General features: G+C 39.9%; 1 protein-coding gene across 9 annotated transcripts in view; it reads left to right on the plus strand.

Annotated features, from left to right (window-relative positions):
• Window positions 1–16,493, plus strand: part of akap13a (A-kinase anchoring protein 13a) — a 147,965-nt gene that overhangs the window by 87,727 nt on the left and 43,745 nt on the right. For 7 of the 9 annotated variants that reach the window (XM_088080670.1, XM_088080668.1, XM_088080658.1 and 4 more), the window contains 5 exons: window positions 3,659–4,029; window positions 6,841–6,888; window positions 10,355–10,532; window positions 11,035–11,137; window positions 13,113–13,238. In XM_088080670.1, the coding sequence (XP_087936796.1) occupies window positions 3,659–4,029; window positions 6,841–6,888; window positions 10,355–10,532; window positions 11,035–11,137; window positions 13,113–13,238 (826 nt within the window). The remainder of the gene's footprint in view (window positions 1–3,658; window positions 4,030–6,840; window positions 6,889–10,354; window positions 10,533–11,034; window positions 11,138–13,112; window positions 13,239–16,493) is intronic. The other 2 variants (XM_042483927.2, XM_042483966.2) reach the window with 1 other exon arrangement.

A 16,493-nucleotide genomic window follows, 5' to 3' on the forward strand; every position in this document is an offset into this window, starting at 1 on the left:
ACCGAACCTTCCCTTGGCTGCAGTCCACAGCTGCAGTTCACTCACACTGAATGGCAAGAATATGAAAGTGTTTGCCTCTGCAGCTAGCCCTTTAGGGATTATATAGTACATATATGAAGTAGTCTCTCAGTCCTGCAACTAGCCCTATAGGGATTGTATAGTATATGAAGAAGCTATTTTGTCAGTCTGCACTCGGCTTTTTTTATTTATCAGCACCCCGAGGCTGAGATGCCAAACATCTACTAAGCATCTTTTTAAGCCGGCAGCTCTACACTGCTGCTGGGGAAGTGCGATCCGTGGTCCCTGCTGTCACTCTGCTGCTGTTGAAAGTCTATTTGAAGCCAGGCGCCCTTTGGTTAACGTTGAAATACTTGTATCTCTCAGTTTCTGCAGCCTTGAGCACTCCAGACATGCTCATGGTAATGTGAACGGAATGTCCTTTTTGTTGTAAACAACAATGGAAAGAGTCAGTGCAGACAGCATCAGCTGCCTGGGAGCATACGGTATGATGCCGAGGGTTAGGATACTGTAGATAGATGGCGACGGGGCAAAATGTGCCATGAAATCCTCCGGCTTTGATTCTGCACAAAGACCACAGCAGCTAAATTCAGCTTCAGTAAGAGAGGATTAATGTCTTCACTGCGCTCTGAAGGGATCTTCTCTTTCTTTTGCTCCATACAATATTGTACATTTTCGGCAGGCTGCAGAAGAATAGCCAGAAAAATGGTTTCATAACACTAAAGAACTCTAAGGTCATAGCACTGATCTCAGCCACATTCAGTTGAGCATGTTTCATGCCCATGTGCCTTTGAGCAAGACACTGTAACTTTAAAACATGATCTAAGAGCATAAATGATACATGGTTCCCACGGTCATAAAAAAAACTGTAAAAGTCATGGAATAAGTAATAATAATTGAAAGTTTTGGAAAGGTCATTAAGTTTTTAACCCTTTTGAAACCTGAACAAACTGGTTCAATTTCCTTCAAAATGAGAAGAAAGCAGTGAGCAACTTCTTAGAAGAATTCATAAAAGAAATTGCAACAAATCAGTACAAACTACAAAATAAATTACCTATAAATTAGCACCAAAAAAGGAAAGTAAAAAAAACAATAGAGAACAAGGTCATGACCGAAAAAAAGTGACTAAAAATAGTAATTATTAACATAATCTTAAACATACATATATGTATATATTATTCTGATAGTTATAAATATAGTTTTCTCAACATTTTTCCCTAGCTGTTAAAAATTTATTGTCTAAATCTACTTATTTCTTGTAAATTACGGGACTTTTCTTGCCAAGTTGCTTTTTGCATTTTTTTTTTTGTTTGTACGATAAAATAGTTGCAGTATTTTTCCATGCATAACCTTCCACGTAATCCAACATTATGGAAAATATATTTTCAGAAGCTGTCCATGTAACATAGCTCTAATATGTGTCGATGCATGACGTTATTTATGCCAGCTGGCTGAAATTATATTTAAATTTCATATGTTTGAAAAATGCCACACAGAAAAACATGTATAGGAACCCTTATTAAACATTAAAGTTTAAAACTCAGTCCCTCTGTTAACTCTAAAGCTAAAGTCACGTGACTCACAAACATACACTGCAGTCACATACCCTTTCAACATACACACACTCACACACACGACGACCTCTCACTCCCACAGGAAGTCATGTCCGCAGCATAAAGCAGATCTTTCATTCCCAGCTCTCCAACAGAAGCAGCTCTATGCTCGGCGCTCTCTCTGCAGCTGGCTGCACAATAGGCCCAGTTAAAGCTCACACCTACAAATTAGCTCTAAATGGACTATCCCGTACCTGTGTGTGCGCATGCAGGAGCGCTTTCCCACCAGAGCCAGGTCAAAGAGTTTTTACCAGTTCTGTTTGTTTTCCCGGTGTTATTCACTGCTTGTATTACAGTCACATAGTGAAGAACAGTCAAGGACAATGGAAGGAGTCCCAGCTAATTTGGACAACTGTCTTTGTTTTGAATCATTATAACAGTCCCGTAACAATGATGAATGAATATTTGAAACACTATAAATAACTTATATAACTTATAGACTATTTTCCTGGGAAAGATTTGCTTTCACAAGGCTGCCATCATTTATTGGTGTTTGTTTTAATGTCAGAGTTGCTATAAAGTGGCTCTGGCTCATTATCCTTAAGCCTTGCCATTTGGTCCTCATTATCTCCCATTCCTGCGGCTTAAATTGCTCTGCAGCATTCTCTTTATTCATCGCATGCTTCAGTTCAAACATGCTGATGGATATACAGTGTAAAAGGGACAGGTAATTAACAATCATTTTGAAGGACATCTGTTCTGTTCCGTCCCGTTTTATTCTATTCAGTTCTATTCTACTTTATTGTATTCTATACCGTCCTGTTCTCTTCTATTCTATTTTATTCTATTCTGTTATAGTGTATTCTGTTCTGTTACATTCTAATATGGTCAGTTTTACTGTTTTTCTTTTCTATTCTGTTTTACTCTACTGTATTATAATCAGTTCTGCTCTGTTGCATTCTATTAAGTATTATTTTATTCTGTCATATTCTATTCTGTTAGAACAGAATACTAAAATACAATAAATACTAATATAAATACTAGAATAGTCATTCTATTCTATACTATTCTATTCTATTCTAGTCTAGTCTAGTCTAGTCTAGTCTAGTCAAGCCTAGTCTTTTCTAGTCTGTGCTAGTCAGTTCAGCTCAGTGTAGTTCTGTTGCATTCTAATCTATACAATCTATTCCAATTTAGTCTTGTAAAGCCTAGTCTATTCAAGTCAGTTCAGCTCAGCTCTGTTTAATTCTATTCTATACTATTCTATTATAATTTATTCTACTGTATTCTTGTCACTTCAGTTCTGGTGCATTCTTTTCTATAGTATTCTATTCTGTTCTTTTCCTCTATTTTCATCAGTTCCGTTGTGTTGCATTCTAATCTATAGTATTCTGTTCTGGCGCATCATTATATTTTATTCTGTTCTATTCTATTCAATTCTGTGTTGTTGTGTTCTGCTGTATTTTAGTCAGTTCTCTTCTGCTGCATTCTATTCTATAGCATTTAATTCATTCCTGTTGTTTTAGTTCCTTTCTGTTCTGACCTATTTTTATTGTTTTATTCTATTCTATTACATTCTGTTCTGTTCTTTTCTGTTCTGTTCTATTCTATTCTATTCTATTCTTGTCAGTTATGTTCTGTTCAGATCAGTTGCGTTCTATCCTGTATCTGTGTCTGGTAAAATCGTGAAAGCAGCTCATCTATTTTTAAGTATTCCCAGGTTACTGTCACTCGATGACCAAAAAGTTATTCCCCTGTGTTTTAGGGTTAAGAGTTCCACTTCCTGTGTGACTCTGTGAGCAGAGTGAGGCCATAATACTGCCAGCTGTAATCCTCTTTCCACTGAAGCACTCTTTGATTAAATATGGATTGGAAGTGAATACTTAAGAGAAAGCAGCTACTTTTACACTCATCTGGTCCCTGAAATAATAAATCAATCAACATTTCATTTGAGCTTGGCACTGAGTTCACTCATTTTTGAATTAATGAAGCTGTTCTTGTGGCTCACAGTAAACTGTCACTTTTAGGTGGTGCTTCTTTTGCTTTGACAGCTAAAATATATATGTATATTTCTTGGATGTCTGCAGAACGATGAACCAGTGACAGGAGGAGATAGCGCCAGCGAGGTTTCTGTCTCCTGTTCGTCCACAGACGACACCGCCAGCGTGGGCCCACCGAGCTCCAGTCCTGAGGGCAGCCACGGCCTGGAATGCAGCTGGAGCCCAGAGCAGGGCATCCGGACTGGGGCTACTATCACTGCAGGACTTGAAAGTGGTGGTGGTGGTGTTGGAGGAGGTGGATCGGGAGAAGCTGAAGAAGAAGCCAAAGACAGAGTGACGGAGGTGCCACGGCGCTCCTGTATCCTCCGGAACAGCATACGCTCGCTGTCGCCTCTTCGCCGCCACAGCTGGGGTCCTGGAAAGAACAACGGAGGAGACGCAGAGATGAATCAGAGGAGGTGAGAGTGGGAACAGGACTTGATGATATATTATTATTTAAGATGAAGAAATTCTGATTGCATTTCAGATAGAGTTGAATAAATAGCGAGATAGGAATGTTGCTCCTTTGTCCTCGACATCGGCTGCTGTTAGTCAGTAGGTGTCAGTAGACCTGATTTGTGCAGATGTCAGTATTATTAGAGCTTATTGATGTCACTCCCTCTGTGCCATGTCGAGTGTTTCCTCCTCCTGCTGCGAGCAGCTGTGTTGCCATTTGTCTGGTGTTGGTAGGGAGCTACCAAAATTATACACACACATACAGATGCACACACACAAAGACTCACAGGTTCACACTCACAGCAACATGCACAGCAGCCTCTGTTGGCACATACTACTTCACGCTCACATTGACATACTAAGAACACTGATGCAGAGCACGTTAACAACAAGACTTAGACATCTCTTCTTTCTTTAGTACAAGAGCAGCGGCATGTCATGGACTGTGTGCAGAGTAGTTGCCAGGCAATAAAAGGCCTGTGCCACGATGTTGGAGTGAAAACCGAAAAACAACTGCTTCAGACTTTCATCAGCTGCTATTTTTATGATATCCATGTTGGGCGCAAACAGCCATTACTGCCAAGCTTTCATCTGTATCTTTCTTTACAGTGTTACTAATGAGAGAAAGGAGCATCTTTTTTTTACCTTAGGGGCTCTTTATAGATAAACATGAGGCACCTGGAGCGCATAAGGAGCATGTTAGCAAAAAACATTTATATAAGTTCGCCTGCTGCTGAAAGTGCATTCTGGGTGAAGCACACAGACTGCAGTGACATTTCTGTGAAGTGTCTGATACAGGTAAAGCAGTGGGAAAATGAATGCAATATGAGTAATTAGTTGGACAACCATGTGTCAGCACTAGTTTCTGCCTGATTTCCCCCCTCTACTGTTTAGTGACATTTAATAAAAAAGAGTTTGACATTTTGGGAAATGTTTTCTTGCTGTGCATTAGATGAGAAGATGGTGTCTGTGGGAAAAAATAAAACTAAAGCCAACAGTTTTGTATAAAGGGTGGAAACACGGTGAAACAGCTAGCCCAGTGATACCCAGGGGTTACAAAATCTAATTTAACTACTTCTAAAACCTAATTATGAACATGTCCACGTCTTGTTTGTTAAAGGGACAGTTCACCCAAAAAATCAAAAATCCAACTTTTTCCTCTCACCATGTATGCTATTCATTAGTGAGTTTTGGAGATATTGGCTGTAGAGATGTCCGTCTTCTCTCCAATATAATGGAACTACATGGCACTCTACTAAAAAAAAAATACATTTGAAAAACTCAACAGCAATGTCTCTTTCCAGAAATTATGACTCAGTTACTAAACATAATCCACAGACCCTGCTGTGAGCAGTTTCATGTAAGACCTATTTTCTTTCTACTAAACTACACCTACACATCATGACAACCGTATCATGATGCAGAAGGACACGTGCATTTACTTATGGGCGGGAAGTTCATGTTTGTGACAGGGTTAAATGTAAACATTAATGGAGTCATCCTTGGCTGAGCAGTAGCGTTAGCTAGCTCGGTGGTACAGGGTGAGCTAGCAGTAGATAAACACTTCCTCATGCACAGTGATACGGTTGTAGTTCAGTAAATTGAAAATAGTTCCTTCATGAAATATAATGGGACTAGCTGGTAAACATTTTCAAGTGGGACATTTTTTTCTACTGCTATTCACTCAGTTATTTACTTTCTTGGCATGCATCTTCTGCTAGCTTGTTTTAACTGTTTACATCTGGTGTTGTCATGAGCCTCTTGTTCATGAGTAGATGCACGTTTCCTTCTGCACAATGATATAGTTGGTGGGTGTAGTTTGCATGAAAGAAAGTAATTCCTGCATGAAGCTGCTCATAGCAGGGTTTGTGGATTATTTTGAGTAACCAGGTCATAATTTCTGGACAGAGACACTGCAGTTGAGTTTTTCAAATGTCTTTTTTTAGCACTTTGAACACCACAAGCCAAGTGCCATCTAGTTTTATTATATTCAAGAGAAGGCAAACATCTCCACGGCTGCTATCTCCAACACTCAACAACTCACACCAAATCAATCTGGATTAAATAATAGCACCACAGGAAATAGGAAAGTATGTATATTTTTTATTAAACCGTCCTTTTAATCCCATAGCAAATGGCCATTAATGGTTTTGCAAAGGGGTTATGCATGGGATTATTTTTGCCGATGCAGTAACTTCCCTGAGTTCTAACATCTCTGAGAGAACCTCCATTAGATCATTGCCCTCGGTCAAGAGAGAGGCATTTAACCCCCTGTCATTTGTACATTTTGTCATAATTTGTGATCTTTAGATGTGCTGGTAGATGAATTTCATTTCCAACGGACAGAGCCAAGCTACCTAGCTAGCTGTTTCCCCTTGTTAACCATCTTTGTGCGAAGCTAAGTTAACCATCCCCTGACTCCAGCTTCATGATAAATGGATAGATATGAAAGTGGTATCAATTTTCTCATCGAACTCTTGGCAAGAAAGCAAATAAGCGTATTTCCCAAAATATTGTTCAGCTACTCTAAGATCATTTTTCTGAAGAAGAAAGGCCTTTGTTATCACTCCTCAAATATGGTGGCCTGTGCCTCAGAGCTCTATACACACACAGTGGTGCCAATACATATCCATCTTACCAGAAAGATTATGGTTCCATCAACAAATAAAAGAGTTCATCTATTCATTCATTATGTTCTTATTGACCTGCCATCCCGACTCATCTCACCTATCATCCACCACTCCTCCTTTCTCTCTCTTATCCATCACCTTCAGCTCCATCCGTAGCCCTGGTGAGGGGAAGCCGACCTTTCACAGGAGAAGGTACTAATAAATCACATTCATAATTTCATGCGATGTTAAGATTGACTTGTTGCTAAGTGACGTGCAATGGCAAATTCATGTAGGTGTAGCCTTTGTGGATCCCCCAACTTTTTTAATGTATGCTTGCTGAACTGCTGCTGCATTGTGCTCCATCGCTGCAGGCGACTGCACTGAAAAATGTTGCTCTCTCTTCACCCTGTTGGAATGTGCAAGAAATGCTGTGGCAAATAGATGGCTGAGACACACTGGTGTTTTGTATTGCAATGGTAATAACAAGCAGCCACACAGAAAGAGGGGTGTTTGGCTCCTGTGCCTCAGAGGACTGTATTGGCAAGAGATTGAGAACAGAGAGATTTTTTTGGTGTAATAAGGTCCTGTATTGAATTTTTCAAGACTGTAAGAGGTACAGAGGAGTTTTGGAGGAGACAGTGTGCCACAGCAGTAAAAACCGGATGGAAGATATGCTTGTGTTATGTAGGATCATTCTAGATGCAAAAGGAGTTGCTTTGTTGCTTTTGAAGCAAGTGAAGTCAGATATTCAGAAGAACCATGTATCATTCATCCTCAACTGAATGAGTGAATGAACATGTTCCAGCTCTGTAGGCTGAGCCAGACCCCCGCCATGGACTTCTAATGATCTTATGGTCTGCCATAATTGGCATAAGCATCCATTCTCAGTTGATGCTGATTATATCAGTTGCAAGTGTGGGATAGTAAGTGTAAGTGTAGTTTTTTGGTATTGGACAAAAACATCATATTTGATTTAGGTTTAAGGTCTTCCAGCATGACTTTAGTGAAGTCCTGGAAAAGTTGGAGGATCCTAGGCGGAGACCAGAAGGACATTATAGTGTATGCTGCATTCAAAAGGGGTCATGTTTACCGTGTTTAGGAGAAGAGTCCATATTGACGCCTCTTTGTTTTGGTATTCATGAGCTCTGAGTTGAAGAGTTCATGTTCAACACTTTACCTGTCATAAACACAAGCTCAAGACTTCCATTTGAATGCAGAAGTAGACAAATATTTTCACTGTACTTTCTGACAGTGGGTTCCGTTGGTTCCGAAATGAGCCTGTAGGAGAGAGCAGGTTTAGTAGATGTAAGGTCAGATATGCCATTAAGTGTTTTTTTAATATTTTAACAGGGTGTCTGCAGGTTCCTGAGAAGTCTTAATACAGTTTTATAAATATTAATCTTAAAAGTCATTAAATAGTCTTAAATTTGAATTTGTGGGTTCCCAATTACCACAAGCATTTTATCTCATTTAATTTGCCCATATTTTAATTTTTTTTTCAAAATGAGTCGAGCTCATCTGTGTGAAAGTCCACATTTCTGATGTAACATCTTTACACCTAGCACTTAACCTAATACTGACTTCTTACTTTATACTTGCTCTCACCTGTTGTCAAAATGTAGATCAACCTAACTCAATCTTATAACCAGATCCCTACATAAAACCTACCTCTGCATATATACTTTTCATCTTTATACTTATCTGCAATGTTAGAATTAGAAAAAGATGATTTGTCCAAAAAATCTGTCTGAAATTTGATTCAAAATTTGAGGTGTGAGTGTGAGGATGGTTTGAAGAGCATTAAAGCCTTTAATTCATAGGGCTAATTATAAGTTCCCCTTTTTTTGGTTAAAATTTATTTGAAAAGTTCTTAAAGGTAAAGGTGGATTTGCATTTCATGTACGCACCGAGCAAATCCTCTTCCACAGAGTCCGCTTTGTTGTTTCTACAGCAGCCTCAATGAAAAACAAAAACAGTGGCTCTAGACAGGGCCATCAAGTTTTGGCATCTTCACATTTTCACATCAGCCACTATAATTCTCCTTCACACTTGGCACACAGGAGAAGCCTGAGTTGTGCAACCTCACCACTAGATGCCACTAAATCCAACACACTGGACCTTTAAAAAGCATTAAATTCAAGTGTCTGATGCCTGTAGACACCATGTTTCAAGTTGGTTTAATCTGGTTCCTCTGTAATATGTTATTAGTTAATAATATCAGCCTGCCTGTCTGGCTCTAATTAAAACATGGCCCTGATGGTCAAAGACCACCGCTCTAACCATTAGGTCACTTCTTTTACGTGTAAGATAACAGTGGCTACCACTGCACTGCTGTAAACAGTGTTAATAGTACGTAGGTTATTCTGACTCTGGGGAACTGCTTGGGTTCAAGTTTATTTCCTGTGTGCTATTGATATTGCCACAGCACTGCAGCAGGAAATGAACTTGAACCCATTTACAGTGTTTATGCTTGCTAAAGTGAAATCTACTGTACATAGTTGGAGCAGAAACAGTCCTCTTGTGCCAGAGCAGCATCACTCTTTGTAACTCCATCCTTTTCACATCCTACTCTACCTGCTTCACTGTAACTTTACCATCCCTGCTTCCCATCTCTCTCCTTTATCTCCATCCCCAGTCTTCCCCTCACTAACCCCTCCGCCTCACACTCACACCTCAGCCGGTGCCCTCCTGACGCTCCCCACAGCCATGGTGTGCAAGTAGTTAGTTCTCTAAGGTACATTGTGCTTTTGTGTGTGTGGGATGTTTGTTTTTTCATGTGACCTTCTTTGAATAAGGTGTGTTTACATGCTGTTTCAATTTGCATTTGCTGTTTATGTGGGCGTATGCACATGTGTGTGCATGTGTTCTTGTGAGTTCCCTGCCCAGTCAGTCTGTCAGTCAGTAGCTTCTTACAGCAGAGAGCTGCAGCAGCTGCTGGTGTTTTTCATATTTCTGCACCAAGGACCTTTTGGCTCTGTAGGATAGCATATAATAATCCTTGCAGGGAAGCAGGCCTTAATATGACAGATATAGTCATCTACATTCACAGCCCTGAGGATAGGTGAGTGCTGCTCTGCGCTGGTCACTGATAATCACCAAGTCATGATTCTTTTGCTCCAGTTTAGGTTAGTGATGTTTGAACGTGTTGGACTGATGATTTGCTGGATAATGGAGTGCCATACAAACCCCGAGAGCTGGAGATAAGAGAGATTTACAACTGGAGCTTTAACTATCACAGAGTCTGTCCTGAGGCGGATAGAGCTGCAGCCCGCATAGCATAGCTCATCCTGAAATGTAGCTGTAGTTTTCCTCTCCATAATCATTGTATTGGATTTTCCAAGGCCTCTTATTTCCAGTCATAGATCGATGTAATTGGGTTTGTAAATCACAGCTGTGGAGCTCTCTATGCTGATGCTGATGTTGGAAGACATTTGCCGCTGCTTCAGCTGTAAATCTGGTCCGGAGCCCAGTGATAACTCAGCTGGCTAAACACTGTGCAGGACTAGCTGTGTGTTTGTGTGTCTGTCAACAGGTGCATGTGTGCATGTCTGTGTGTTAGTTTGTGTTAGTAGTTGTGTGTAAACAGAAATCTGTGATGAATAGTCCAGAGAGACTGGTGGAGTGTGAGTGTTTCTTCTTCTTTGCGGTCACCTTTGCCTTCTGTTTGTCTGCACAGCTACAGCCTGGAGGGGCTCAGCGGGGTTCAGGAAGAGCTGAGGGGCCCCACCACTCAGGGGCCCCGAATCCTTGAGCCTTCAAGGATGCCCAGGCATGACAGTGATGACAGGGGCTCCCTAGTTTCTCTGACAGAGGAGCAGGAGGAGCTGGAGGACCGTGGCAGACTACATGACCCGGTCAGCTCACACACACACACACACACACACACACACACACACACACACACACACACACACACACACACACACACACACACTATTACTACATTCGTCCTTTAGATGTCATATCTTCATACTGTCATGCAGGCGGCCCAGAGGGAGCCTCAAAAAATCCTCAGCCTAATACACATGAGAGGAAAAATGGATTTGTAAAGCTTGTACGTAAACAAGACTTAGAAGCAGTCTGGGGAACTTTGTCAGTTTGGGGATTAGTACGAATTAATAAACATCACTTTCCTCAGGCGGCTTCTATCCGCTCTCATTGAATTTAAAACAAATTGTGAACACAACATCACAAATCATCTTTGCAGTTTCCCTTTTTAGCTTGTCGTTCCTGTTTCCACTTTAGTGACTGGTAATTTTTTTGGTTTCACGTCATCTCTGCCTGCTCTACTCGCCCTTTTCTTGTTACGTTGTCATGCACTGTGCGTTTGACTCAAGCTTGTGTCTCTCGCCCCAGAAATCAAGGAGGTATCGGCCTCTGCGAAACAGCTGTCCTCCCATGACCCTGCCCCTCACCAAGTCTGTATCCATGCTCGCCATCAGCCAGAGAGACATTGATGGTAAGTGACATGTTGTGAGGCTGCTTTTCTGTTTTACCCTCAGTGATCACACCACAGTTACAGATCAAGGCATTGAATGTCTTCCTTTTTTTAAATCAATAAATGCCTATTCCAATATCCTACTTTGAAATCATAGTATAACAATTTTGCAAGTGAAGCATACTAAATGAATCAATAAAGTAGTAAATCTCTATAAGTCTGGATTTCAAAGTGTATTTCACAAGCAATTTTTTGTAAGCTGGTGAGACCAAAGTGTGCAGAAGGAAGACAGACATTTTTTGGGTGTAATAAGAAATGTAATGTTTACACGAAAAGTAACACAAAATTTAGATTTTACTGTGTTTTCTTATAATCGGTCCAAAAAGTATTGGAAAAATATTGTTGGGGCTGATGTTCTGTAGGCAGCTAAGCTGAGTTTGCTAGTTAAATACAGCAGAAAGGTAGTTTAATACAGAAGTACCCACTGTCTCAATTATTTAAAGGCCTGACACACCCGTGGTCCACACACGCATCTGTTTTCACTCTGTTGCCTAATTAGACCTGGAGTGTGTGGGCATGTGTTGGCTGTGCTACATTGATTTTGTTTAATCTGTTTGGATGGGAGACATTACACCTTTATCATTCTTATTGGTTCATTAAAGGCAGAATGAGAGGGATTTTTCGGTTGTGGTTTGTAAACTCCTCCCCTGTTCAACGGCTCCTCTTGGATGCATGCTTATGATCTGGCCTTTGGGGCACGTTCTGTATGACAACAGTGTGCAATGTTTTTCTACCTTTTTCTGGTTGAACAACATGTTCCTTGACATAGTGCGAGATGTTGCTTTGGGGTATGTTTTCTCTTGTTCTGTGGGTGTGTCAGAGGTTTTACCCAATCAGCACTAACATTTATATAAATAAATGTCTAGTAGATCTTAACTCATTGTAGATACAGTTTTCTGTTTTATTTCATACTTGCTTTGGCAATATAAACATATGTTTACACTGCCAGTATAGTGCGATTGAATAAAACTGAATTGAATTTCAATTTTCTTTAGGTCTTATCACATGCCTGGTCACTACATTTTTATAGAGTCCCGCCCTTACTCTGTGCGCTATGATTGGCTAGGGGTCACACACCACTGTCCAAAGGCTGACACACAGAAACATCCGGAACACAGCAAAAGGGTACAGTCACACACGAGCTACTGCAGGCGAATGACCATCGCACATGGAAAATCTAGCTTGCCAGCTAATGGTAGGTAGCTTGCTAAAAAAAAAAAAAAAATGTATGAGGTGTATGTCTCCTGACTCACTGCTAGCAAGCAGCATCATATTGGGCAGTTTATATTTCTGTTGCCAATATCATTCAATATTGACTGGTGAGACACACGTACTTCTTCGCTTTTGGTTGAGACTTGGACTTTGCTGGTCAAAGTTCACTAAAGTTGAACTCCATGCAGTGTGAAGATGTGAATTTGCTTTGCTGATGGAAGGGAATGTTTTATTCGCCCCTTTGCTTACATTACATGGAAGTGAACGGGAAGCAAAAATTCATCAGTGTTATTTTCACTCATGTGTGACCATACCCAAATAAGAATATACAGGCAGAGGGCAGTGCAGATACAGACAACGCCACACACTTAAATGGGTCATAAGTGAGGATTGAGAGGGATTACTTTTGTATGAGTCTATACATTGTTGTGGAGGAAAATCCTACTCATTCTGCCTTTAAGTTTGGTGACGTAATTTCAGCACAGCTCCACCCAATTTCAACCTGAGCGGAGGTCTGATCAGTCATAATAAGTGGAAACACATGTGAGAGTATGATGGGTCTTTCCTTATTTCTTCACCAGTTAATATGCCAGTTATTAAAGTTTTGCATTGTCTTGACATTTCTACCTCCTAACCCCCATCCTCACATTTATTACAAAGCTCTTGGTTCTAATAAGTGATCACTTCCTGCTTTGGTTCTTTTTTTCCCTCCTGCTCCCGCCAGCAGTGGGACGCCTGAGACGTAAGAGGCGAATTTCCTTCTCTTTCAGCCTTTCTCCCATCCTCACCAAATCTAAGTCTCAGTTCATTTATGGAGACTCCTCATCTAGCGATGATGAGGATAACTTGAGTAAGTAATCTACTGTAGATTTAGCTGCAGTAGAACATACTGTAGCTGTGATTAAGTCAGAGCAGTAGTTGTTCCTGTTAGAGTCTCCCTCAAAGGACTGCAGTCCAGAGTTAACTGTTCATTCTGTGTATATCAAAGTAAGGATGGCTCATCCTGCTGAAGAGTCCATTTCACATTGTGATAGGCACTGCAATCAAACAAAAGTTTTGTTTTGATCAAGGAATGCCTTAATAGTCTTTGTCACACTCAAATGTTAATGAGCTAATAGTTGGCTAAGTACCAGCACAATGCAATGTTTATGTCTCCTCTCGAGGTGTCAAAAAGCTTTCTGAAAACACACAATAAATTTAGACAAGGTCAGCTGAAGGAAAACTGGTTACGCCAAATTAAAATATTCCATCACAAAATACACATAAAACGGATTATATTGAATATTCTTAGAAAGTACAGTATGCATAAACATTCAGCCTTAACTTATGTGCAACCTCTCATTTTTCACAGTTTCTCAGAGGGTGAATGTGCTCAGTAGTATTTATGCTTTAACAATAACTGAAAGAAATGCACTTAAGCCTGAACACACCTCGATGCTGAAGGGTGATAAAGCCCAAAAGTTCAGCTGTACCAAACTTTTTAAAATGAAACCACTAATTACTGCTGATATAAAGCTGCTTGCAGTTTAAATGGGCAATTAGAATAATGATAATAATTCTTGTAGAAGACACTAAATAAGACCTTGACCTCTCCTGTCTCCTACCCAGCCCAGTATTTAGCTGACCTTTAATTAGATGAGTATTTGTTTTGTCTCTGTGCAAAAATGAAACAAGAGAAAGAGGAAAAAGAATAATCATGAATGCTGCATGTTCCCCGCAGATAAATGTTAGTCTGTCACCTTTAGTCAAAGACACTGAACCGTCCCTTTTCTTATCTGTGAGATATTTCCATTAGTGTCCTCCGTCTCCTTGACTGTGTTGCTAGAAACACAGTCAGGCCAAAACTTTGCCCTCATTATCCTGTTTTGGGTTTGACTTTCTGATGCAGAGCACGCGAACAGTGATTTGCATATTTGCTTGTACGTCAGAATATTGAGAAGAAATGTGTTTTCTGGAGGGAAGCTGAGTTGTTTCATAGCAAGGATGCATGCCTACATTTAACTGATAGCAAATAAGCAGAGACGCAGTGGTGATTATTTGACAAAGGCCACAGTTTCAGTTGCTTTGATCATGTGTTTTAATTATTTTTATTTTGCCTCCACGCTAGCAATAGGTGTGGCTGGAGGCATTACATTTTTGGGTTGTCTGTACATATGTCCCATACTCTTAAATGATCTTGAATTATTAAAAAATATGTTCAAAATAAGTCCCTGAGCCTTCTTACTTACGCTGTCTTTCACAATCCCACGCCCCTCTCAGTCGATGCCAGGCCCCCACGCCAGCTCACGGCAAAAACTTTAAGAGTTAAAAAAATATTATCTGAAAGTGAAAAGAAGATCTGAAATAAAAAAAAATCTGAAAGAAAAAAAAACTGAAACCAAAAAAATTAGATTTGAAAGCAAAAAAAAGAGATTTGCATCTGGAAAAATTAGACCTCAAATATGAAATTATGTATAAGTGAAAATTCAAAAATAAATAAGGAATGATTTCAGAATTAAATATCAGAATTAAATCAAAATTATATTAAAAATTATATTAAAATTAACATTTCTTACACTCATTTTTATCTTGAAAATGTTGAAAAAAATGTTTTAAATTCAAGATCACAAGCTTTTTTATTTTATTTTATTTATTTATTGAAATTAACAAACCTTTTGGCCTTGATCTGGCTCCATACTACTTGGACTCAGTGATGAACTAATTAGATTTTGGTGGTCAAAGGTCAAGGTCACTGTGACCATGTGTACATCTCGTTCTCTTGGACGCAATATCACAAGAACGCCTTGAGGGAGTTTTTCCTCAAATTTGGCACAAATGTCCACTTGGACTTAAGGATGAACTGATAAAAATTTGGTGATTTAAGCAAAGGTCACTGTGATCTCACAAAACATGCTTTTGGCCATGACTGAAGAATTCATAGGCTAATTATGACAAAATTTCACATAAATGTCAAATAAGATAAATGATGAATTGAAAAACATTTTCCTCGCCATTACTTAGCACCATAAATTTAGGAACAGAAAGGAAGACATTTGGTCAGAAACTGAATTGGTGACACTAATCGTGGGTGCCCACCTTGAAACTGTGCTGGTTGTACAGATGCTCTGTGCTGCTGGTGGGAAGATGTGTGTGAAGCATCCATGTTTTCACAGACATTATTATAAACTGTAGATGGATCTTGACTTGTTTGCAAAGGCATACAACTGGGAGGTGGTAATTCAAGTTTATATCGTGCACAATCAGATAAAAAAAAAAAAACTAGGTCAGAGATGAATTGAAAAATACCAACAGTTTGGCAGTCTCTGAAGCAAGGAAATCCAAGTTTGATTAATAGAGGATGGGTGGAGCTGGGGTAACACAAGCCAGCTACAGCCATCATGGCTTTTTGCAACGTGAGACACAGATAAAATAAATGTGAACAGATATTGGGACCATCATTTTTTGCAGGAAAAAAATGACTTTGTATTTTAACAGTTCAGAAGGTGGGATGTAGCCTGGGATTTTTGGAGCCAGTATTTAGCAGCCATAAATGGCACTGGATCAAAAGGCAGCAGTTCAGCTTTTGGCCTCAGCGCTGGTCACCCTCATCAGTGCCAGAGTCATTTTGTTTTTTGGCTTCTACACAGCTTCCATGAGAGTAGCTAAATGTTAAATACCTTGCTCAAGGACATTAAAGGTAGCTGTTTTAGGACATGAGGGCATGGATTATTCAATTCTCTGCCCAATTTTTGCAGCCAGGACTGGAACCAATAACACTCTGTTCACACGACTGATTCTCTACAGCGTGTCTATACAGGAGACGTAATGTGAGCAGCACAGTAGAGCAGCAGCCTCAGTGCTTTCTGTGTGTGTGCACTGGATGTGTGCAGGCACAGAATTGAGTTGCAGGTCACGCACATTTTGTCAGCACTCCCAATACACAATCACTGCAGTTACGTGCTTCAAACACAATAGACATGACGTGTAAAAGTATTCTCAGACTTGTATCTGTTTTGAGAAAATACAAACATATCTTTTCCATCAGACACACATGAGACATGAGAAATGCGTCCTGTGTCGACACGCTGTGAGGTCAGTGAGTTCATCCACTCCATGTATATTCAGA

This window comes from Plectropomus leopardus, chromosome 1, assembly GCF_026936395.1.
Source record: "Plectropomus leopardus strain MGB_pleo_1.0 chromosome 1, ASM2693639v1, whole genome shotgun sequence".
In the NCBI taxonomy this organism is placed as follows: Eukaryota; Metazoa; Chordata; class Actinopteri; order Perciformes; family Serranidae; genus Plectropomus; species Plectropomus leopardus.